Source organism: Nannobrachium achirus, assembly GCF_963921795.1.
Source record: "Nannobrachium achirus genome assembly, chromosome: 1".
Taxonomy (NCBI): Eukaryota; Metazoa; Chordata; class Actinopteri; order Myctophiformes; family Myctophidae; genus Nannobrachium; species Nannobrachium achirus.
In genome coordinates, this window is record NC_137810.1 from 28545382 (window position 1) to 28572312 (window position 26931).

Sequence of the window (26931 nt, forward strand, 5' to 3'; positions counted from 1 at the left end):
TTTAGTGCCATTAGTTAACTTGTTAATGATCTAGGCCGGGGGTATGCAAGTTTTGTAGCAAGCAAGTGTCACTTACCACCAGAAGCTATTATTGCTACGAAACCAAGAGCCAGTGAGTTATGAATCATAGCTTCCTTCAGATAAACAGTATCAGTTCAGTATCATCTCCTATTTTTTCACCACCGTTACCCATGATGACTTCATTAACAGTTAATATGAGCTAATGCCGTTTGATTTCCCCTTGCTTTGGCACACACATGATGCGGTGACGTGCTAACATTTAGGTTCTGAGGAAAGCATGGTGGTGACACAGCTGTTAAGATGAAGGAATCAACCTACGTATGAACCATGTTTATGTCAGTTGGTACCGAAAGAGAAGAACTGCAGACAGAGCGAGCTTGGATCCACACTACCTCTCACTTCCTCTGACTCACTCGCTCATGCCTCCCTCTGTGTCACCGCCAAACGGCCATGTGCGCAAACATGAGTGGATTCATAGGTATGCCTCATTTAACTTAAGAAGGCGAGAAAATAAAATGAGCAGAATAAGGAAGGAAAGGTCAGTTACAGAGAAAGCAATAAATAAAAGAGAGAAGCGACAAAATTAAGTATGCAAGGGCACACTAGTCATTCTCATTCCTCTGACACGTTTCCTCGCCGAGTGTTTCATTTCCCGTCTTTCTGGCCTGTTTGAGGCCACAGTGTTCAGATGTGGTCAGCAGTCCCATTTCTTTGGCTAGGGCGGAACAGTCAAATTGCTGCACAACTTGCTTCCTTAGCCGTTAAGAAAGTGACAGCCTCATATACACAGTAACCAACCACAGGCAGCAACTACCAAGAAATGGTAGTGCCTCAAAAACAACAAAAGAAAAGCTGCACTCACAACTACTGTACGGAAGAGGTTAGCAAAAGAAAAGAAAGGCTAAATATCACTCGAGATCGTTCTAAATTGCTCAAGATCATGTTGGGTTTTCTTTTCTTTGTAATGGATCATTCATTAGATCATAAATCATTCATTCATACCCTTCATTCTCAGTGTAGGAACAGGAGCAGGCGATATCATGTTCATGGCATTTTAGGGGCAAAAGAGGAAAAAACATAGCTTTACTTCACCCTACATCCCCCTGTTTGAACAAACTGACCACTGAGTGCAGTGCTGAACCACGTAGCTGCTCCCTCGCTCTCTCCCCAGATGACCTGAATATTTGGCCAGAGTCAAACTAAAAGAAGGGAAGACTGTCTCCAGAACCTGGCACCAGACTTGGAAAACACCGCTTGTCACCTGCCTGGTCCTGGGGGCTGCCTGCATCTTCCTGTACTTTCCTCAATAACCCCATCCCTCGCTTCTGTTTGGACATCAACTAGAGTCTTCCGGAGACCGGAGAAGGACAAACAACCCGTGGCGATGTTTTTCCCTTGAAGCTTATACTTTGCTTCCCTTGCATGCCTCCCTTTCTTGTTTCAGAAATCAAGAGGGAATCTCTCTCTCATGTTGTCCCTGGCTAAACCGGGGACAGCCAGTCATGTAGTGTCATGCCTGTTTTATACAGTATCATGTCGCACAGCGAAGATAGACAATCTAGACGGCGCAGTGAGTTTGCAGTTCGGATATTTTCAATGTGCAACACCGTCCAGCATGCATTTCAGTATAAATCAGACTTCACAGTGTATCACTGCTGACACAGGCTGCAGAAGGCTCAACTATGAACCTTTGATCTGTAGCTTTCACAAACTATGAAAAAGGATGAAACGTCCCGCAATGTGGCCACAACACAGTAAAATCTGTTCATTTAACTCTGAGAGTGTACAACTGTAACCAAATGCACCAACCAAAGGGATTCTGAGTTAAATTAATATAAAGGATTTTACAGACAACTCATCTTATTTACATTGTGGGTTCTGTGTGGGGCTTTTCAACTTTCAACATGTGCCAGTCTTATGCATCTGTCTCTACTAGAAGGAGACTAACTCCCAGCCAACAATTAAACACATGAACCCTGGCGTCCCTATTCTGGGCATGTCACAATAGGCGGAAAATAAGTAAGCATTCAGCAAAAGAATACGATATACAAACTCACAGCACACTGCAATGGGACATAGTGTGTGCTTGTAGATCAGTTATTATATTGGTAAAGACATTTGGTGTGGAGAGCTAGAGACCCCCTGGGGGGACACCGGTCAGCAAAGTTTAGAGGGTTTAAGTAGTTAAACACTAGGCTTTAAAACATACATCCCAGCAACCAACCAAACACTGCATGCTTCTCAAAACAAGAGCAGTGTCAACTGCTAAAGTCTAAAATATACAACCACATTCTTCAGAGTAGAATCACTTTCTAAAATAAAAAAACAATAGCTAAAAAAAAACTCACACACCAGACCAGAGCAAGAGACATTTTCACAAAACAAATCTCAAAGTCCATCAAAGTACAAAACCAAAGCAGCACGTTGCAATATACGCAAGAAAATTCTCACCTTTCTCCAACCATACAGTTTCCCCAATTTTTTCTCTTTCTTGTCAAAGCAGCAGGCTCCCATGTTGCTGTGTACAGAGGGAGTGGAACAGCAGGGCTGTAGTCCTGTAGAGTGTCCTGTGTCTGTGTGGGTCAGTATAGTGAGCAAGTCTTCACTGCATGAGTGAAGAGGGAACCAGGCTCTCTGTGACGTTGTGGCCGCGGTGCTGGAGACAACGCATACAGCTCTGCTGACTCAATGTGCACTGTGAGGTCTGACTGACTGGGATTCTTTACCTCACTCTGTGTGTGTGTGTCTGTCTGTGTGTGTGAACTTGTAAAGAACAGTGAGTTATGTGTCAGTGAGTGGATGGTGTGTCACTCCTCATATACACACGCCCTCTTGGAGGCTGCAGGTCCCGCCCCTCCGCCTGCTACCACTCCCCTCGGTCTGTTGTTGCCCAAGTCCTTGACTACTACTGTAGCACATGGCAGACAGTCACGGCTCCCCGGTTGACACTGTCAATACTCTCACTGGTACATTTTGATGACTTTGACACTTTCTGTGTTACTGCGTAAACAGTACATTTCCTTGAATTTGAATTAGCAAAGCAAGTTTTCTGTTATTGTTTTTTTCTTCTTTCTTCTTTTGCCAATACATTTTCATTCAAAAGAATGAAACTTCATTCAAATTAAAATGTATTGTTCAGGGATAGGCCAGTTTTCAATGATCATTTTAAATCAGGCAAGACTGGATTCTCTCTGGATTCAGTAAGAAAGTTTTTCTATTTTATCATGTCAAATTCAATTCAATTCAATTCAATTCAATTCAATTCAATGTTAACATAGTGCCTGTGCTGTAAGCCAGAGCTGGAGTGTACCACCCACAGTTGATAACCAGGCTTCGTACATATAAGGGTCTAATGCCCAGGCCCCAGACACAGACAGTAGGAACAATGGTCCTGACAAGGCACAAAAGGCTGTGACACCAACAGAACGCCTACACAGATACACGCATTCGCGCGCACACACACACACACACACACACACACACACACACAGCGGTAGACAGTAGTCACACAAAGGATGCCTCCACTTCACCTTGGGGGTACGGCTGGAAACAGTGTCAGTGGAGCTCCTAGCATTTCAGCGCCCATGATGGAGGCTCAAGTTTCACGTCCTTGTCACAGCGTGAATGATAGTCTTTCCATCCTAAATGTGCCCGGCAGATAGGGAAGCAGTCGCTTGGACAAGTAACAAGTTGATGTGTTCTCATTAACAATAAATGGGTCCTGATCATAATCGTGGGAGTTTAGAACCAGTTGTGCAATGCTTAGATTTACTGTACAAACAAGGACAGGGACAGATGGAATTTCACCGATTGGAAACAAAAGAATTTCCACTCTTAAGTACTGTACCTGTACACAAGACATAACAATAGAGAACACCTTGTGCCACCTTGGGATGTGGTGAAAACATGCATTGGTCACAAATTATGCACGAATGCCTCCTTGCACACACACACAAGGACCTTGGAGGGTTTCGGAGAAGAGAGTCTTTTGTCTCATTCCTGATGGCTATCTTAGCCTCAGATTATGTGTTGTGACCCACTCATACACCTGCCTGGCTATCGCTCAAAGACACTTCACTGTCAATTACTGTATGCCAATGGAATGAGACAGGACCTTTCAAGGTTAATTCTGTCCGCTGCAATTGCTTAAAATATATGCTCCCTCAAACGCCAGTGTGATGCACAGAAAATAGCAGACCTAACAGTACATGCTCACAATGCGTCATGGATCTTTGGTCTGAGCTAGACTTTACTTTTCAGAGAACAAGGAAAACTTCAGCAGCAGCACATTTGTAATTTGTTTTGTATATAATGAACGTAACCAGCGAAACCCATCAGGTGGTTGTCATGATGGGACCCCATTTCAATGTCCCAACTTTGATTTCCAACCCAGTCAAAACTTCTAGTCAAGATCTCCTCATCTAGCAAAAAGAATAAAGGTCTATTCACAATGCAGGTATTCGTCTTTCACTTTCAAAGTGCAAGCTCAGAGGAGTAAATAAATACCCTATAGTAAAAAAAATACTGCGAATACAAGTATCAACCTGTCCAAATGACGCATCTCCGAATTAATCGTTTGGTGCGAAATATTTGCAAAAGTATTAATCACACTGCCAGTACTAAGGACCAGAAGTGCTGTCATAGGTTTTCCTGTTTTTTGTTGTTTTTTCATCCTGACGTCAGTATTCCCCAATGGACACACCGACACAATAACTGAGTACATCTACATGCCTGCATGTCCTGTCCTCTGTTTCAGCCACTTGATGGAAGAAATAATATGCGCCATTCTGTCGGTCTGTCTGTCTGTCTGTCTGTTTGTCTATCTGTCTGTCTGTCTGTCTGTCTGTAATAATATATGAGCCATTCTGTGTGTCTGTCTGGCTGTTTATTCAGTGATTCAGTTCTACTACAATCACGTCAGTTCAAAAGTGTGTGCTGGGAAAATCCCGGTCCTCTCCCGTGTGTGTGTGTGTGTGTGTGTGCGTGCGCACGCGCGACGCGCGTATGTGTGTGTGTGTGTGTGTGTGTGTGTGTGTGTGTGTGTGTGTGTGTGTGTGTATGCATGATGGGATATCTATTGTCGTCTGGGGAAGGAGAGCAGTAGATCAGGAAGTAGACAGGAAGAGAGAGTCACACAGCCCAGGGGTCTGCAAGCCCCCCCCCTCCATGTCTTTTGCCCTAATACACACACACAAAAACTGAATAAAAAATAAGAACAAAGCTAGATTCCCTCTTATTTTCCTTCACGTTTGTAATATTTTCATCCACTGCATCCCGTTGACTTTCTTTTACAGAAGTAAGCGGTTTCAGTCCCACACAGCAGCTGGCATTAATCAATCCGTTCAAGAGAAATCTTGCAGGAGCAATCTTGCATGATCCCAAAGTTGCAAGTTGATTTGCAAGAGACAAATCAATAATTACGGCACATTGAGAGAATGCTGACAAGATGATCACTGGACCCATCCATCCATAAAAACAACTGTTATTATGACAGCTAACAGCTAACGTCACTACAAACCAGTTGCATAATGCTATATTGTATCTCCAGGAAGATTAGATTGTGCCTTCTACGTCAAGCACAAACTGACTCGACAAATGGCAACAGATACACAATAACAGTGATGCATAGTTCACCATGTTGTTGTTAGCGCTCAAACTACTGATTAAAATAGCAAGTAGGACATTCCATTCATCAAGAAAAACATTTTGAACCACAAGGACAGCGGTGCTACGAAGACAGATATTCAGGAGCACAGCATTTTCAGAGTATAGGTCTAGAAATACAACCTGGATTTGTACTTGAGTCGTGACCCCTACAAATTGGTCCGTGATCCACAAATGGGTCCCAACCCGCTGTTTGGGAACCAGTGCTCTAGCACAGTGTTTCTCAAACGTTCACATTTCAAGCTCTCCCCTTAACTCTGACAGTGTACAAATGGAACCAAATGAACCCGTTACGGGTTCATTTGGTTCCATGTGTACACTGTCAGAGTTACAGACTTGTATGGGTCAATTTAGACCCCCCTAAAGGAACGCACAGACTCCCTGAATCCACTTTGAGAAACACGTGCTCTAGCATTTCCTCTACAGATCTCTTTGCCAAGAAATAGCCGATCTACAAGCTTATGGAAGTTCGATGACCAGAGTGCGGACACTGGGGTTCATGTGGTTAAAACAGTTAGTGTGTAGTCCACATGGAGTGGCTTTTGCCTACCTTGTTGGAGGCCATGTCGCTGACGGAGCGGTAGGTCTGGATGGTCTCCAGCTGGTCCAGACACCAGTCCAGCTCCTCCATGGTCTCCGTGGCCAGCTTCTGGTACGCCTCATCTAACAACAGGCAGACAGCACACAAGCACATGGTCGCTCACAACTCAGTAGTACACACGGTAAGCATGCACAGAGCCGCACTGCTGTTTGGTGGACGTAAGCAAGGGAATCAGAGGAAATAGTAAGGCTAAAGTCAGACTCTCTCTCTTTATATCAGCCTGCGTGATCCCAACGCCCCCCCCCCAGACTTCCTAGAAAACTTTCAGGCTAAACGCAACCTCTGACCCCACACACACAAACACAAGAGTATTCTCGTACTCATTCAAAGAGTACGTGTTGCCATTCATCGGTTTCAGTTGTTAGTGCACACATTCAGATACCATGACAGCCTCAGGGATGAACCTGACAACATGCTTCACAACACGTACACTTGCAGAATGGACCGTAGTGCTGTGTACATAACGCACAAGCATGACTGAATGCATGCATGTGTACACTCATACACGCGCACGCACGCCACGCACACACCCGCACACACAGTGTCCTGTAAGAAACACGTCCAACATCTAAAATGTGTCCTAACTCAAGTACATTCATGCTCACACAAACTCAACCGTACATGCATGCATGCCGTTTCTGAACCATAAGTGAATACTGTTTGATTGGACAAACTAACATGCTTTGGTTGATCATTCATGAAGTCTGACAATGGACAAATAATGCAAAAGCAGACATGTGGTACTATAGTGTAATACCCTGCTACAGAGTAATATGAAGCAATGTGAACTAGTAAAGATCACAGTAAAAAGAATTCTAACGCAAATGTATTGCATTAGAATACCCATTGCCAGGGCACCTGCTAGCCTAGTGGTCCAGGTGCATACCACATAGGGGCTTTTAAGCCGTGACATCATTTTGTAGGCAGAGGAGAACTCTGCCCCCAGAGCATTTTCTGTCCCTCGCTATTTCAACAGATCTGAGACAAAAATAACGATTAAAGTATAATTCTAACACTTTCCTTTCAACAACAAAGAGAAGAAAAAATTGTAAATAGTAAAAATAGTAAAAAGATTCACGGAAACTGGGGGCAGAAATTCTCCTCTGCCTACAAAATGATGTCATACTTAACAGCCCCGAGCGTGTCGCGGGTTCGAGTCCCATTCCCGGCGACCTTTGCTGCGTGTCGCTCCCCGTCTCTCTCCCCCTGTTTCCTGTCTATCTCCGAAAAAATATATATATATAAAAATAAAAATAAAGAATACCCAGTGCCACACTGCCACTGCCCGCTGGATTATTAGTGACAGTGATTTTATTAGAGGTGTACCAGATTAGCTACTGGGGAAAAAGATAAACATAAAGCAATATGCAGAAGTCTGTTTTTCCTACATCAACAAAAGGGTTGGGAAAGATCAAGTCATTGACCATTGTTTATATTTATTACGGGCTGAACTCAAACTCAACTGACCCCAGGCTGCTGCGACAATACAGCCAGAGAACGAAGACTTTAGCATGGAATGAGTTAGTGTTGGAATTAAGCACTAGGGCTGTGTGATGGGGTGGCCGGTGGGGTTGGAATGAACACACACACAACACGCTCACATCATGTTGTGAGCTTGTCGATCTGATCGGCTCATTTTGGTAAACTAAACCGGCACACAACTGAGTAGAAATCAGGAATAATAACCAAAACCTCTAAACCTAACCTCTACATGTCTAATGCCTAAGCCTAACACTTTCTTAATGATAAAACAACCATCTCTCTCATTGATTGATTGATTGATTGAAGACTTTATTAGAAGTTTGCATAGAAAAAAGTACATGAGGACCAAGACAATCGTCTAGATTTCAAATTCTACAATACTTGACCCTCAAAAGTATAGCAATAGAAGTACACACACACACACACACACACACACACACACACACACACACACACACACACACACACACACACACACACACACACACACACACACACACACACACACACACACACACACACACACACACACACACAGAGGCTGTCCCTTGTCCTCTGTGCCGCCTGCCACTGTGCAGTGTGTATTCTAGGTCTCCTAGCTGCAGAGCACAACATAGCAGAATGGTTTGCGCTGTGGCGACCTTAGCGTGGCCGCGTAGAATGTAGCCCTACTCTGATCTCCTTACCATCAAAGACATCTGCCTGTTTGCACCAGCAAACATGAGAGACACCTGGCATTCTGCCCCCAACCCTCTCCTGCTATGGAGGAGTGTGTGTGTGTGTGTGTATGTGTGAGTACCGTATGCCTGTGTGTGTGCAGAGAGGGGTTTAGTCATTGGCATAATGGTTACTCAACATATTTCATCCAATATGCCAAACTCCCTTGATGTTGAAGAGCACAAAAGTGCACAGAGATGAGAAGTGCTTATGTTTGAGATTCTCCTACGCGAGCTCTCCTAGTAAATGGAGCACGCCCTCTCGGACAGACAGACAAAGTAAATGGTCTGCATTACTACATCACCCTTTTCAAGGTGCTTTACAAAGAGCTTTACAATTTAAACTTCGTTGTGAGCTTGTAGATCGGCTGTTTTCAGCACGAAACACTGGTGTGCAACTAGGTATAAATCAGTCATATCAGCTGGCTGCTGCTGAGCTGCTCAAGGACACTTCAACATGAAAGCCAGCAGGAGCCTGGGATGGAACAGACATCCAAGCTCCTGAGCCAGCTGTTAACTACACAGACCAGACGTTTAGGGATGTTTGTGTGCTGATGGACATCATTTAGCAGTGTTGGATATGTGCATACACTTGCTGTTAGAGGCTTGCTGACTGTAATTCTGCATACATTATTGAGAAATTATCAAAAACAACATTGATGCATGTCAATAATTATTCAGTGCATTATAATCAAACATTTGCGAGCATGAGTGTATGTGTATTATTTAAGAGTTAAGAGTGAGAGCTATATGTCTTGATATGCACATGTAATGTCATATTAAGGAACTATGGAAACTTTGGAAAGTGATTAAATACACAAATTTGAGGTATTTTTTATCCATTTTGTAGATTAAATATTTGATCTCTCACTGCAGTGTCCGTGGCTGAGGCATAATAATCTTTTTTAGTTTACAGTAAATTAGCTAGATCCAAACTCAAGGGCACAACCTCTGATGAAAAAGGGGATTTTCAACTCTGCCTTCCAAGTTTGTGCAAGAAAGCTTATATTAGTGGTGCCTAAAGCTCAAGGATCTTGGCAGTAGAGACGATGTGTCATGTAGCTTGTACATCCATCATTGTCAGATCTTGGTCATGAACCTTGTGATTTGCGTGAGGTAGGTTTTTTCCTTTAAGGGTGGGAGCACCGTTTTTGCCGGACCCGGCGGCCGGCCAATAAGAGTCCATGTCCTTTGATCCATGTCCCACTGACTGACTGATGAAACTGATGATGTTCTGTGCACCATGCATCATCAGTTTACTGAATGAGTGATTACAGCACTTGTCAGATGGTTGGCTTAACAATGAACTGGCCAATTCCAGTGCAATCGCACCACTAGGCTATGGAATCTACTGAAGGTGACCAATTGAAGGTGTCGTTTCATCTGCAATGTTTTTCTCACGCTTCGCCGATTGACGTATTTAAAAACGCACAAAAGTTAAGTACAGGTGGACATGAAGAGTCTTGAGTGACACTAGTAGCCCTTACTGGTCTAGACTGGGACCAGAGAAACAGCACTGAACCTAAACACCAGCCAAGACACACACACACACATGCGCGCGCACACACACACACACACACACACACACACACACACACACAGACAGACGTAACAGGGGATTTCCACATACTCTCCACCCTGACACAAGGGCCACTCTGATCACAGCCCAGACATATCTGGGCCACAGGGTCAGGCAGGAAACACACACACACACACACACACACACACACACACACACACACACACACACACACACACACACACACACACACACACACACACACACACACACACACACACACACACACACACACACACACACACACACACACACACGTATCAAAATACTTGCATTAAAAACCATGTGTCAATTAATGTGCTGATACACCCAAAACACAGAGGCGTTCATACTGTACCCCAGACACACTTGGACACAGATGTGTAATTTCCAACGAGGGGTGGATAGGAAGCTGCAACAGCTTACTGTAGTCTAGCTGGGTGAGACAGTACAGATATGATGTCAATCATACATACTGTACATACAGCTTACTGTAAACAGCTGGGCGGGACTGTACAAATATGACATCAAATCTCTCTGCCTCCATCGGCTCTACCTCTCTACCAAGTTTAGGATTAGAGTTTAGCATTTTTTAATTAATGTTTTGATTTGTTTTAAATTTCAGTTCAGTTTTCATTTGTTTTTAAAGTGGGTTTACTAGTTTAGTTTTTATTTTGAAAAAAAGGCTTAGTTTTTAATTGTAATATGGATTAATCTGGAGCAAAATTCAACAGGACCAGAAAAGTAGCATCGCCATACTCGTGATGAGCTGTGAACTTGTAGAGCTGCTATTTTGGGCTATTTTCAAAGATTAAAAAAAAAATGAAAATGTTCTCTATGATTTTAGTTCGTTTTAGTTCGTTTTGCAAACCCATAGGTGGCCTCAGTCTCTACCCACTCAGCCGCCTGATTGAAAAGTAGTTGCTTTCGGGAAACCAAACCAGAGGAGTTTGTTTCTATATTTGTGTATTTAACATTTGCGTGGCTATCATCCTCTCATGGGGGCATAGGCAATTTCCTGCATTCGATGCAATGGGAGACGCGTGGGAGCAGGGAGCTCAGAACACCAAAATGATGTCCTAAAGACACAAGAGATTTGGGGACGAGGGAAGGAGAGTGGCTGGCTACCATTCTAAGACTTCCAGTGCCATCTCCCTCTCAGAGAAATGTAGCCAGTCATATCAGTGAATCTTAAGTGGGGTCCAGGGGACCCAGGGGACCTTAAGAGGGTTCTAAGGGGTCCCCAGATAAATGGTTGATAGTTTTCAAATGGACCCTTACAACTCAGGGAGTGTACAAATGGAACCAAATGAGGGGGTCAGTGGCCTGTAATGCAGACCAAACAGGGGGATTCGAGTTCTCAATCCCCACTTGCTCTCTGAAACATTTCTGCTTCTCATTTCGTGACCAGACTGCATCTGAATCGTCTGGATTCAGGCAAGGTGACGTGCCACGTTTCCAGTGAACTGGCATAAGCTGACCACACATCAAAACCACAAACATAAACCGTGACGTAGGCTGACGAGTAAGGCTGTGCCAAGGCTGCTATCCAGGAAGCGGCTCTTTCAGTGGTATCACCGGTTCACAAGGAACACAAAATAAAAAATGATCTGGCACAGCTGCCGCCGTTGCGTAACACACTTGGCTAACGCACGGCTGGATGGCAAACGCGGTTTGCCACATTCTCCCGTAACAGGCAGGGACTTCAGCTCACATCAGGAGCCCTCGCGTGTCTGTCATGTCATTATTGCGCCATCAATTACACATACACAGAGTTCATTTAACTCTGAGAAGTGTTCTGTGTAGATGCTAAGACATGACATCATCTTTATGAGTCTGTGTTTTGTTTACAGTTCCTTCATCTGATTTACAAGCAGGCCGGCTGCAAACGAATTCTCAATTTGATGGGATGATGATTGCGCCGATCTGCGGTTGTGAAATGTGAATGATGAGGGATGGTGAAAAACGGCTTCATCGTGATGGAATGCTAGATGTTACACGCGACAAGCCCCGCAACACATTTCTAAATTAAGAGCCAGGCATCTTCAATACTGATTATTCATTTTAATTTCACTCTGTGATCCAATCTAACTTTTATTCCTTCTTTGCACAGACCCACCATAAAGAATCCCATGACAGCCTTATTTCATTTCGTAGCTACATTCGGGCAAGCCCCTCCCCTGCGTTCTCATTGGCTGAATGCAAGACTGAGAAAACATGGAGACCGACATTTCCAACAAAAGCAATGTAGGCGCCGTCTCAGGCGACCTTGAGCCACGTGAGACACCGCCGAGTGAGTCGTAGCGAGCGAGTCGCTGTGTCGAGCGCTGCGAAGGTCGCATGAGCCGACTCCGCACCGTCCGAGTTACATCTACTGGGGGACAGAATAGTAAATAATGTTTGGGGGGAACTGTCACTCAAAGTGCCTCTGGCCAATCACAGAGCGTCTTTTCCGGGACTTGCCTGACTGTCGCTATCATTCACCTGTCGCCCCATGACACCTTATGAATCTCTACTCAAAGAGACCAATCAGGCAGACCCATGCAATACTGGAAGGTCTTTAAAAGCACACTAATCTACAACATTCTTAAAGGCAATTTAGAATGCTTGATGTTGATAGTGGATTTTGTAATTTTAGTGGTTTTAGTGGAATTTGACTTGCATGAATAGATTTTCTTTATGTACAATCTAGCCTAAGTTGAACCATGGCTGTGTGGCTTGTATTTATACTGTTTACTATTTCTAACAACAACAAGGCTATCAATAAAAGTAGCACTGACTGTGTCAGATACAGCAGCACTGTGTGTACTGTACTGTACTGTATGTGTATGATGTACTGTATAATGTATATATATATATATATATATATATATATATATATATATATATATATTAACATGTCCATTAGGCTCCATAATGGTTGCTGTTTTTCTCTTTTCACACTGCGTTCACTGTGCTTTCAACAGCAAGCCACAAATCATTTTTGAATTTACTATGGGACCCAATGGGAAATCGCTGGAACTTGTTATGAATTTATGTAATGGCACACAACACCATGCACCTAAGGGTGCACTTACTTAAGTCAGGCTACATACAGGAAATCTTGGAAAAATATCTGATTCACTTACTTTACGGCAACTTTTCTCAACACACATGGTAAAAAAAAAAAACATTTTTTTAATACGTTTATATCGTGAGGCTGAAGCCCCACAGACATGTCTCTCAGACCCCTCAAAGCACAACCACTGCTCAATTGGTGCAAAATATGAACCATATCTTGTCATGTTTTTCCATTAAATCATATATCACACGTCAGAACTCGGGTCTGAATGGTCTTAGCATGGCTTCAAATACTTTATGTGAACTGAGTGGTTTCCCTTTGCACGCACTGGCAAGACCGCGCTTAGACGCACGCGTGTTAACTACGCACGCATGCACGCACGCACGCACGCACGCACGCACGCACACACGCACGCACGCACACACGCACACACACACTATGGGGCTCGAATCGTGACACGGGGACGTTGGTGCGTGCGCGTGCACGCATTCGATTTTATCTGTGTTGTACTGAACGCATGGACTTCTCCTGTAGTTTTTCAATGGCATTTAATAGCATTACACGTAGGCGTCGCTGGCACGCGTAGCTGTGTGTCTTCATTTAAGTGGCCAGGCGGGGTACACGGGGACGCGTTTAATTAGGCGTTTGTGGCGAACGCATGTGTTAACGCACGCATACATCTTTTGGTCATGTGGCCATCATGCGTGAGACGACACGGTCAAATGCAGCGCCGCCATGAACTGTACGCGTGATTGACTTGTTGCTCTGCTCTGGGACGCACGTGTGAGCTGTGTGCCACCCATTTGATTCTCAGCGCTAAACCTGCGTGTGTGTGTGTAGACGTGTATATCAAATAAAACATCCATCCAGAGTCTGGATTCCAGACGTTCATGCGAGCATGCGTTGGTCTGTCACTGTGGGCTGCATGCTCTCTGTGCTCCTTAGGGCTGGCGTAGCAAATTTGCTTTATATAGGCCTATTTGAATTGAGATAAAATACAGACCCTCAAGGACCACCGCGGTGGTCCTTTGGTGAGTTGGTGGTCCTGGTGGTCCTGACTGATTGAGACTATACATATTTCGTTAATTTATTTATATTTATTTATTTAACTGTTTTTGTTTTGTTTGGTGTTCCTAAGTTGAGCCCTTCGGAATGGCTGCCTTCTGGTTATGTTGTCAGTTAAATTGCTTTATTTATTATTAGTTTAGTTCTGTTCAGTTATGTTGTGTTTAGACCTTTATTTCGTTATTTGTTTGTTTTGTTTAGTTATTAATTTCAGCTCTGAGCAGCGGCCTTTTCTTCGTCACAATTTATAAGATCGGTGAGTAGGCCTACAGCCTCCTAGCCTTTAACTGTTAGCAATATATACCCAATGGCCAACGTAGAATGTAGTCATCTTGGTCTCTTGTGATCTTATCATTTATTTATAAATGTATTTTATTTAATTTCAGCTGCTTGCTGTCTGATTGGATTATTCGCCGGAGCGAGCGCCCTGCGGCGGTGCGGCCTCCCGGCGCGGCCTTGCGCCCAGCGCTGGATTTTTGGGACTCTCCAGAGAGAGAGAGAGAGAGAGAGAGAGAGAGAGAGAGAGAGATCGTTTTGCTCGCTGTGTATGAAAGGCTCTCTCTCTCTCTCTCTCTCTCTCTCTCTCTCTCTCTCTCTCTCTCTCTGTGTGTGTTTCAAATGGATGATACGCACGGAGCGAGGAGCGGAGAGAGATAGAAAGGGAGAGAGAGGAGAGAGGAGGGGGGGGGGGGGGGTGTAGACAGACAGATACGTGGTTCTCCTCCTAGTCTCGCCGCTGTTTTAATTATTAGCTTCCAATACTACATTATAGGCCTCTTAATGTAAGGCTACTGCAGCCATGTATTTCATGAGGAGAGCTGGAGAATGGAGAAAGATCAGGGCATTATTACGCAGCGGTCCAGCGGACAGATCACTAGTAGGCTAATATTGCTGTTAAATAGTGTGTTATTTGTCTAATTTGTTAAATTGTCATGATGAGGCAATGCCCAGTGCTCCAATCCACATTAAAACGAAACAGCTGCGAGCCTGTGACCACTTGTCGCGCTCGTTACACCTCCGTGGTTGCCCTGCGCTAAAAAAGTTGAGATTTCATTCATAGATTCCTCACGCATAACTGCCAAGTATAGGGAATTTAAACATCCCACGAACAAGCTGTGGGTTTGTTTCTTTCTCTCTGTCGTTCTTAATCTTGTTCGCTTTCGCTCTCTTTTTCTCACTTGATCAGGCTATCTCTCTCTCTCTCTCTCTCTCTCTCTCTCTCTCTCTCTCTCTCTCTCTCTCTCTCTCTCTCTCTGTGTGTGTGTGTGTGTGTGTGTGTGTGTGTGTGTGTGTGTGTGTGTGTGTGTGTGTGTGTGTGTGTGCCGATCATCATCATAGATTCAGAGCCTAATAACTAATATGTAGGCCTACTGGTAGCCTATTTGCTCCGCCTAAAAATAAACACGGAATGCATGCCAAAATGTTGCGTGATGCCTAATCAATGGTTGTTGTGATAATCGATTTGGGTGCACGGTGGTCGCCCGCAGTGAGTGCACCTTCAGGCTGGCTGTGCATGCATTCATTATCATTATTCATTACTGTCTGAAAAGTCATCCAATAAACTGAATAAAGACTACTATGTGAATTGTGAATAACCCTTTACCTTATACTGTCACTGCCGGCCTGCCGCTGTGATGTGATGTGATGCATTTTGAAGGTCCATGAAGAAGTAATCCGTTATTTGGGGTGACCAGAATGCAGGATAGACTATCATTAGTTGGCTGACTGAGAATATAATGCCACAATGGTTTAAGTTATCTAATGTAACTTTGAGAAGCGCAGAGCTGGTCCATTCAGACCAGCTGCGGGACTGCTGCGCTAATTGGGTTAACTCGTTGACCCTATAGCAGGCGCGTACACTTCATTAAGGCGAAAAGGCCGTCGCCTTACATTAATTCTGTAGAAAATGTTAAAAATAGCCCCCAAAGCACCCCCAAGCACCCAAAAGGCCCTGCTAATTTCAAGAATGTCTCTCAACCCCCCTTGCACACTCGCTGGGGAAGGCAGCCAGCCAGTTCTTTGGGATGTAAATTGCTTCTCCTCGCCTTTTCCTCGCCTTTTGTTCCTTTGCGTCTTTTGTTATAATGGTGTTACAGGGCAGGGGAGGAGATTTTGGGCCATTATCACCTCTACCTGGCTGAAAGGTGGGCTACTGTATAAAACAGGCTCTCAGACTAGCCTTGATTCATTACTGACTGAACTCCAACATGGGACCACCAGCTAAGAAGAAGTTCACCCGCTCCAGTTCACCGCCGCCAGCAAAAGCAAGCCGCCTTCTGAAGACCTCCCTGCCGCCGCTTTGGAGCCGCCTTCGCCGCCTTCCGAAGACCTGCCTATAGGGCCTATAGGCCTAGGCCTACTTGCGCTATTCGATTTATAATTGAAAAATGGAAATGCAATGACAGTAGGCCTATTAATTCATTTATCTATCTGTCTGTCTGTCTGTCTGTCTGTCTGTCTGTCTGTCTGTCTGACAGACAGACAGACAGACAGACTGATCATTTTCCCATTGCACACGAGAATTCAGCACCGCAGGCAGCCCCTCATCACAGACAGCGTGTTAAAAGTGGTTGCACTTACAGACTTACTTGCGTATATGAGACAGAAATGGGCCTCTAATATTTGACAATTTGGCCAATGTTTAATTTGTCACGTTAGAAATGTTCAGATACTGCTCTATAGACGTAGACTTTGTTGGTTTGTTTACTGTTGAGTGAGAAAATGGTGCATATTAAGTTAATCATCTGGGGACAAAATAATTTGGGTCCCAACCCACAGGTTGAGAACCACTGGTATAGCTTTCAATGGATCAATTATGCGCGGTCATTATTTGCTTTCAAGGAAAAACAAACAATAGATGTGTGAATTACGCCGGTCATTAGCTCCTGCTGTGACATCAAATGAATATGGTCCACCAATTAAGGATCAAAGCAAAGGCAATTGTGGTGATCGAGGATTTCGGTGTCTGGAGGTTTATGAGTGGAGTTTTTTTTTTTTTTTTTTTTTTTTTTTTTTGTGGGGGGGGATTCGACAAGAGATGACTATTTTCTGAGGAGTTGCTCACAGAGTCAGATAAAAGGAAAGTGCCACTGGAGTGAGGAGAAATATTGTATGTATCCTATAGGCTATGCCTAAAATAGAATATTGCAGGCCAAATCGTGGCAAATGGAGACGTTTTACGCGCAGCGAAAGCCTGGGCTGCGAGGAGAGATTGATAGAGCAGAGAGGGAGGGCGAGAGGAGAGACAGCCAGGTTAAGATAGAGAGAGACGTTGAATATACATTAATATCTTGCTAAACTAAGTATAGGCTCTATATAATTTGTCTGGTTTATTGCAGGGTTTAACGCCGCTGGTTTTATTTTTTGATCGCCCGTTTCCGACCGCGATAAGCGCCGCAATTTTGCTGGGGTGCACTGTTGATTTGTATACATTTGAAAACTTGAATTGGGACCAACATTGTGCATCAGTAGGCCTATACCGTTGTTATACCTACATTTTTATGTTAATAATCATTCATAATTCCATTGTTTTTTTGTTTTACCGTGGAGTAAATCTCATGTCTATACTTTGAAAGAAATATGCCAGTTCAGCTGTGAAAGATCACATCTTAAGCCTGGACTTTGTTTAATTTGGTTTCTAATTTAGTGCGTAGACAAAACGATATAAGATAATACAATGTATAAAAAGCATATAAGTAAAGTGTCCCTCTGGGATGAAAGCTGCTGTTGGATGTTTTCTGTCTGGCATCATAACTTAGTTTCGAATACCGTTATGTGGTAGATGTGCGCACAGTGTGTGTTGGGTCACAGGGGACGGGGACGGTGGGAGAGAATTAGAAATTAGTAAAACAGACATTCATTGAGAATTTGAGAAAAGGCCTTCTGAATGTTGATGGGTTTTTGGAGAGCTGTCCAAGAGCCCCAAATTACGCATGAACGAGAAGTAAGCTGCGTTTCAGAGAGAGAGAGAGAGAGAGAGAGAGAGAGAGAGAGAGAGAGAGAGAGAGAGAGAGAGGCCGCCGCTGCAACCCATTTTGTGCCCGACTGCGCGCTTTTTCAATGCACCACCCACATATCAAATGAATTAAACAGAGCAGGCATCACAACCATTGATCTGGCATCACGCATGCTTGCTTGCATGCATGCATGCATGCCGTGATTATTTTTAGGCGGCGAAAATATGAGTTATTATGATGATCATGAATGATTCTTTTTTCTTTTTCTCTCATTTTTTGGTGCACTTTGGCACAACCATTGCTCTACACAGAATGGAAACGACAGTTACCAGACTACCAGTAACTACTCATCGACAGAGGGAGAGGTTCATATGGATACAGCCAAAAGCGACCTTATCATTTAGTTGACAGCGCCATGCAGCCGTTAACTGCTGCTGCTTATTTATTTAGGAAAAGAAACAAATGACAGAAAGAGAGAGAGGGAGAGAGCGATCGATCCACTCAGAGTTCATTTAGGCCTACGTGTATATTCGTTTTTCCAGAGGGGCGATTTGGTTGCAGCAATAGGCCTACATAACTTAGCGCAAATGTGTGCATGTGCGTGTGTGTGCGTGCGTGTGTGTGTGTGTCAGTGTGTGCGTGTGTGTCCAGAAACGTTTTGGAAACGCCACCTTAATTGTCTTCTTGGCTTGCGATCATAAATAGCCTACGAATAACGAAACCACAGCAAAATATCCTTCATCAGATAAATTAAGGGGACTGGAGTAAAGGGATATAAGAAATTGTCCATTTTAGAAGTAGGCCTATTTAAGCCTTTTTAAGCACTTGTATATGGAGCGATTGGAGCCTATTAGGCTATCTTATAGGCCCATGGGCCGCCAGGCGCACACATATGGATTGTTTATGTGATGATGATAATGATATAGGAATAGGACTAATGCAACAGCGCGACAATAGGTGCATTTCATTGACCAATCTGATCTAAATAAAGACAGACAGACAGACAGACAGACAGACAGCGTCGTGCACAACTGTGCGACTTGTCAGTAGCTATATATTCCATGTCCATCAGTTTTGGGCCGACGATAGGCTATCATTTGATAACAAGACAGACCCCAGCCAAACTGCGAAAAATTGCCGATCTACAAGCTCACAACGAGGTGTGTCTACAGACTACACAACATGCATGCTTGCGAGTTTGCAGATCTGGTGAGCTACCCCAAGGCATACTATAAAGCTTTGATTAGATTAGATTAAATAAGCCATGTCACAGTGACCCATTGTAATTTGGCAACTTTTTTGAGCCTATTGTTAAATCAAGTAGGCGTATAGACTATATTTATTGCTCCTAATAATTAACAAATTAAGCCAGCAATATAGCCTACATTACAGCTACGTGATTTCATCTGTTCTGTAGGATATTATTCAATCATTAATGCGGGGAATGGCGCGTCGTTGCTGTCCGTGGCTCCCCGGGGCTCCGGTGGGCCTGGCAGGCTGGCCCAGGCAGCAAGAGCCGTTGGCCGCCGCGTCCACGTCCATGGACGTCCGTGGACGCGAGGCCGCGTCCACGGACGCAAACGGCCGGCCGTCCCGGCCGTGGACGCGGCCGTGGACGAGGCCGTGGACGCAGACGGCCGGGGACGCGGCCGTGGACGAGGCCGCGGACGTGGACGCAAACGGCCGGCCGTGGACGAGTCCATGGACGAGGCCGCGAAAAAAAGGCAGCGGAAAAAAAAAAAAAAAGTGTCTATTGTATGTATTTTTTGATGGAGAATTCAAATATGACCTTCTTTTTTGCATAGGACAACTCTAACCTGCATCAATTGGTATTTTATAATTGCCAATTGTACCCTATCTATCTGAAAAACAAATTGGATGTCTATTGTATGTATTTTTTGATGGAGAATTCAAATATTACCTTCTTTTTGGGATAGGACAACTCTAACCTGCATCAATTGGTATTTTATAATTGCCAATTGTACCCTATCCATCTCAAAAACAAATTGGATGTCTATTGTATGTATTTTTTGATGGGGAATTCAAATGTTACCTTCTTTTTTAGATAGGACAACTCTAACCTGCATCAATTGGTGCATCAACCTACTATCTATCTATCTATCTATCTATCTATCTATCTATCTATCCATCTATCCATCTATCTATCCATCTATTTATTTCTACTTCACCTTTAGTCCAGAAGAGAGTTCAGCATCAGGAACTTGCACACATGTAACTGTGTCATGACTGTGTCATGGAGCTAAAACAGGGCTATGTTAAATACTCAAAATGACTCTGATGGACCAATCAGGGTGGTGGTGGGGGGAGGGATCAACAATAGACAGAAACTGGATAATGCTTTGTTAACTGTCCCACCTAAGTCCCTGCTAGTCTGAACAAACATCACCTTCCCTCTCATAACACTACTACTACTACATTTATATAAAGCTGCTCTTGCATTTGAATTCAAGTCTGACACAAGTTAAGGTTAACTTAGGTAGTATTTCATTTTGCTGGCTTTTAGGGTCTGTGTGTGAGTGTGTAGGCTCACAAATTATTATAATTGTCATTAAGTGACTCTATCTATCTATCTATCTATCTATCTATCCATCTATCTATCTATCCATCTATCCATCTATTTATTTATACTTACTGTTTACATTTTCTATAAATATTTATTTCTATATAAAACTCAGTTGTGTGGAGTTATTGTGTGCCTTTTCTTGTAGCTAAAGAGTACATTTGTTCACTAGACATTAAGTCAAGGTTACTATTTTGAGTTGAAGCTAAGTGTTTTATTGCTTTGTGGTTTAACATGATTTAAAAGGCAAATTCATTGTTATGGTTACTTTAGAAGACTGCTTTTGCATTCATGAGTTAAAAAGAGAGCCAAGCTAATTCAAAGAGTTAAGTTAAAGGAACACAAAACATGACCTAACTCGCTGCCATTGGACAGACAGTTACAACATAGGCCTACTCTTATCTTTCACAGAACAGACAATTATCATTTGTTTTATCTATTTGAGACTATGTAGCTGCTCTATGGGAAATAGAGCATTATATCAGCCTATTCAATTGATAATGACCAATGGGTGCCAGTTTCTAAGTAGTTAACCATATTAACATAACAATATATGTGGCCTAGACATGGATATTGCCCAATCAACTCGTAATCTACAGAAATGTCCACCACATCACACAGTATAAAACTTAGTAGGCTCAGTGGATTCACCTATGTTAAATCATGTCAGGTTAGTTTGGTTCAAGGTTCAAGTATAATAATTTATGAGACAAAAATGTAAACAGCACAAATGTACAATCACATCTCGGCTAGAATGATAACATAAAGTCCTGACTACTCCTTGTTATTGTGGTCCTAAATACTACAATGATTAGTTTGGATGCATTGCTTCTATCATGTCCAATTAAAAATAAATACATTACATACATACAGAAATCTGCCTTCTCCTGTATTGTATTAGTGACATTCATTATAAATAGTAAAATAACAGGACAGAGCAAAAAAGGCCTCTGTTGTGTCTTTATCTGATCACATGCAATCAGACACTCACACTGCACAGCAATATATAAACTTTATTACAGGCTCAAGGCCCACAGGGTAAGAAGACAATACATTACAAAGATAATAATTTAAAAAAACAACAACAGAGAGTACATTCACAAAGCCCCACCGGAGCTAAAGAGGCACTCATGCCAGTGTCCTCTAACGGTAGACGTGTACCTGACAGAGCTTTCCCCACATTGGTTACAGATATAAGGTTTCTCTCCGGTGTGAATTTGTTGGTGTATTTTGATATGTTCCAGTCTAGGAAAGCTCTTTCCACACTGGTCACAGCAATAAGGTTTCTTTCCAGTGTGATTTTTCTGGTGTGCTTTGAGATGATGCATATCACTGAACCTTTTCTCACACTGGACACAGCAGTATATGGCTTCTCACCAGTGTGGATTTTCAGGTGTCTTTTCAGAGCCGTCTTCAGAGTGAACCTTTTCCCACATTGGTGACAGCAGTAAGGTCTCTCTCAAGTGTGAATCTTCTTGTGTTGTACGAGGCTAGATTTTACAGTGAAACGTTTGCCACAGTGTTCACAGCAGTAAGGCTTTTCTTCGGTGTGAAATCTCTGGTGTACTTTCAGAGCAGCCATTAAACTGAACTTTTCCCCACATTGGACACAGCTGTATGGTTTCTCTCCTGTGTGAATTCGTTCATGTATTTTGAGATAAGACAATCGAGTAAAGCTTTTCCCACACTGGTCACAGCAATAGGGCTTCTCTCTAGTGTGAATTCTCTGGTGTTCTTTTAAAATCCCCTTTTGAACAAATCTTTTCCCACACTGGTCACAACAATAAGGTTTCTCTCCAGTATGTGAACGCTTATGATCTTTTAATTGTCCAGACCGAGCAAAATACTTCCCACATTGTTCACAGCTGAATGGCTTCACTCCGGTATGAATTCTCTGGTCTACTTTGAGATAATAAATTGAGCTGAAGGCTTTTTCCACATTGGTCACAACAGCACTGTCTTGGTTTAACTGAGGACAGCACAGGACAGGGAGAGAAAACACACACCTGATAAGAGCCAGATTCACACATTGATCAGCATTTAAGTAACATCATCATTATTATTGTTGAGTCTGAAAAGAACAATACAATGTGATAGATCTTTACACATCTGACCCATAACATTATTAGCAATTCACATGGTTACTATAATAGGAGAGTCTTCTAGCTTTTTAAAAATGTAATATTTCATTAATTCTTTCTCTTACTAAGTGTAACATCCCACTTCTTAATTGTATATTATTTGGAAAGGGTTAGCAAAATGTTTGCCATAAATTCAATGCTGAGTTGCATTTGTTTTCCTACATTTTCCCCTTCAATGTATTATTACAATGTATTTACTATTTCTTACTTGGGTCTACTTAACTTTGTATTTTTACATTATTATATTGATCAACATTAACACATAGTGTGTGTTAGGTTAGGTTAGTTGCAGAGTGTCCACAACTGTCCAGAATACACTGTACATAATAGACTCCAGACTTCAAGTGAAGATGAAATCTCTAGACGGCACCAGCGGCAATTCTGATGAACGGGTGGAACCCAAAGACCATCAAGATCTCTGTAAGTCACAGACTGAGTAAGTCTCCAGATAAACTCACACACATCAAAGTGTTTAAACATTACTTTTATCATTCATGACATAATATCATGTTACTGTTACCTACATGCCTTTATATGGGGAGAACCAAGCAACTTTGACCCAGTTATGATTTTGCTTTTAATAGAAAGGAATCCCTTACATTGTTGTATGTTAAATTACTTTCTGATCTGTTTGTGTTCATTATAACAGCCACAGGAAAGATACATTGTTTCAGATTGTTCCAGAGACTGATGACAGACCCTGGATGTAGCTCTGTCAGGTACACGTCTACCATTAGTGGACACTGGCATGAGTGGCATGAGTGCCTCTTTAGCTCCGGTGGGGCTTTGTGAATGTACTCTCTGTTGTTGTTTTTTTAAATTATTATCTTTGTAATGTATTGTCTTCTTACCCTGTGGGCCTTGAGCCTGTAATAAAGTTTATATATTGCTGTGCAGTGTGAGTGTCTGATTGCATGTGATCAGATAAAGACACAACAGAGGCCTTTTTTGCTCTGTCCTGTTATTTTACTATTTATAATGAATGTCACTAATACAATACAGGAGAAGGCAGATTTCTGTATGTATGTAATGTATTTATTTTTAATTGGACATGATAGAAGCAATGCATCCAAACTAATCATTGTAGTATTTAGGACCACAATAACAAGGAGTAGTCAGGACTTTATGTTATCATTCTAGCCGAGATGTGATTGTACATTTGTGCTGTTTACATTTTTGTCTCATAAATTATTATACTTGAACCTTGAACCAAACTAACCTGACATGATTTAACATAGGTGAATCCACTGAGCCTACTAAGTTTTATACTGTGTGATGTGGTGGACATTTCTGTAGATTACGAGTTGATTGGGCAATATCCATGTCTAGGCCACATATATTGTTATGTTAATATGGTTAACTACTTAGAAACTGGCACCCATTGGTCATTATCAATTGAATAGGCTGATATAATGCTCTATTTCCCATAGAGCAGCTACATAGTCTCAAATAGATAAAACAAATGATAATTGTCTGTTCTGTGAAAGATAAGAGTAGGCCTATGTTGTAACTGTCTGTCCAATGGCAGCGAGTTAGGTCATGTTTTGTGTTCCTTTAACTTAACTCTTTAAATTAGCTTGGCTCTCTTTTTAACTCATGAATGCAAAAGCAGTCTTCTAAAGTAACCATAACAATGAATTTGCCTTTTAAATCATGTTAAACCACAAAGCAATAAAACACTTAGCTTCAACTCAAAATAGTAACCTTGACTTAATGTCTAGTGAACAAATGGACTCTTTAGCTACAAGAAAAGGCACACAATAACTCCACACAACTGAGTTTTATATAGAAATAAATATTTATAGAAAATGTAAACAGTAAGTATAAATAAATAGATGGATAGATAGATAGATAGATAGATAGATAGATAGATAGATAGATAGATAGAGTCACTTAATGACAATTATAATAATTTGTGAGCCTACACACTCACACACAGACCCTAAAAGCCAGCAAAATGAAATACTACCTAAGTTAACCTTAACTTGTGTCAGACTTGAATTCAAATGCAAGAGCAGCTTTATATAAATGTAGTAGTAGTAGTGTTATGAGAGGGAAGGTGATGTTTGTTCAGACTAGCAGGGACTTAGGTGGGACAGTTAACAAAGCATTATCCAGTTTCTGTCTATTGTTGATCCCTCCCCCACCACCACCCTGATTGGTCCATCAGAGTCATTTTGAGTATTTAACATAGCCCTGTTTTAGCTCCATGACACAGTCATGACACAGTTACATGTGTGCAAGTTCCTGATGCTGAACTCTCTTCTGGACTAAAGGTGAAGTATAAATAAATAGATGGATAGATAGATGGATAGATAGATAGATAGATAGATAGATAGATAGATAGATAGATAGATAGATAGATAGATAGATAGATAGATAGATAGATAGATAGATAGATAGATAGATAGATAGATAGTAGGTTGATGCACCAATTGATGCAGGTTAGAGTTGTCCTATCTAAAAAAGAAGGTAACATTTGAATTCCCCATCAAAAAATACATACAATAGACATCCAATTTGTTTTTGAGATGGATAGGGTACAATTGGCAATTATAAAATACCAATTGATGCAGGTTAGAGTTGTCCTATCCCAAAAAGAAGGTAATATTTGAATTCTCCATCAAAAAATACATACAATAGACATCCAATTTGTTTTTCAGATGGATAGGGTACAATTGGCAATTATAAAATACCAATTGATGCAGGTTAGAGTTGTCCTATGCAAAAAAGAAGGTCATATTTGAATTCTCCATCAAAAAATACATACAATAGACATCCAATTTGTTTTTCAGATGGATAGGGTACAATTGGCAATTATAAAATACCAATTGATGCAGGTTAGAGTTGTCCTATGCAAAAAAGAAGGTCATATTTGAATTCTCCATCAAAAAATACATACAATAGACACCTTTTTTTTCTTTTTTCGCTGCCTTTTTTTCGCGGCCTCGTCCATGGACTCGTCCACGGCCGGCCGTTTGCGTCCACGTCCGCGGCCTCGTCCACGGCCGCGTCCCCGGCCGTCTGCGTCCACGGCCGCGTCCACGGCCGGGACGGCCGGCCGTTTGCGTCCGTGGACGCGGCCTCGCGTCCACGGACGTTTTTTTCGCGTCCGCGTCCATGGACGCGTCCACGGCCGCGTCCATGGACGTGGACGCGGCGGCCAGCGGCTGTCTCTCGGCCCAGGTGCCCACTGAACGGCGGGGTGACAGGCGGTGGTCCGCGGGGCCGGGGGACCACTGGATGAAGCTCCGATGCTGCCTGGGTGTTGGCGCCGCCTCGGTGGACGCACAAAGCCTTATTTCTCGGTCAATTCTCAAGGGATTTTTCTAATTTTAAGTACTGTATATCTGTGAAGTGTCTGAATACAGTGTATATAGGCCTAAATGCTTTAATTGTCCCTCCATCAAACCATCAAGCTTGAAGTACAGGAATAATACTAGGCCGTTACAAGATTGCGTTGAGAGAGAGAGAGAGAGAGAGAGAGAGAGAGAGAGAGAGAGAGAGAGAGAGAGAAAGAGAGGGAGAGAGAGAGAAAGAAAGAAAGAAAGAAAGAAAGAAAGAAAGAAAGAAAGAAAGAGAGAAAGAGAGAAAGAGAGATGGGGGGAGATGCACATAAACTCATTCCTTTTTTTTCTTCTTCTTCTTCCACCCCTATGAACTGCCGCTCTACGCACAGCTGAATCGTTCGCTTATAGAAGCAGCGGCCGCGCATTGCTTTTGCAAAAATAGAAGGGCTTTTTTTTTCCAGTCAGTGCCATCCTTTTTTTTTTTTACATGACGGGTCACGCGTACCATAGTGGAACCATAGTGGACATTTACATGACGTGTCCACGCGTACCAATGCAGGGCAATCGTGTGCGCCGGAGTGCCACTGGAGCAGAACTAACGCATGCACACACGCATGCATATCTAAACAAAAACCATGCTGCACAAGATGCGTAGCAACGTTCAGAAGGCATTAAAAAAAGCTTCATACACACACACACACACACACACACACACACACACACACACACACACACACACACACACACACACACACACACACACACACACACACACACACACACACACACACACAC

General features: G+C 42.7%; 1 protein-coding gene across 1 annotated transcript in view; it reads right to left on the bottom strand.

The window, feature by feature from the left end:
* pde4ba (phosphodiesterase 4B, cAMP-specific a) overlaps window positions 1–26931 on the bottom strand; it is a gene marked incomplete at its 5' end in the record, with an annotated part of 205344 nt that overhangs the window by 14947 nt on the left and 163466 nt on the right. The window contains one exon of the mRNA XM_080726315.1: window positions 6236–6348. Coding sequence (XP_080582441.1) covers window positions 6236–6348 — 113 coding nt within the window. The remainder of the gene's footprint in view (window positions 1–6235; window positions 6349–26931) is intronic.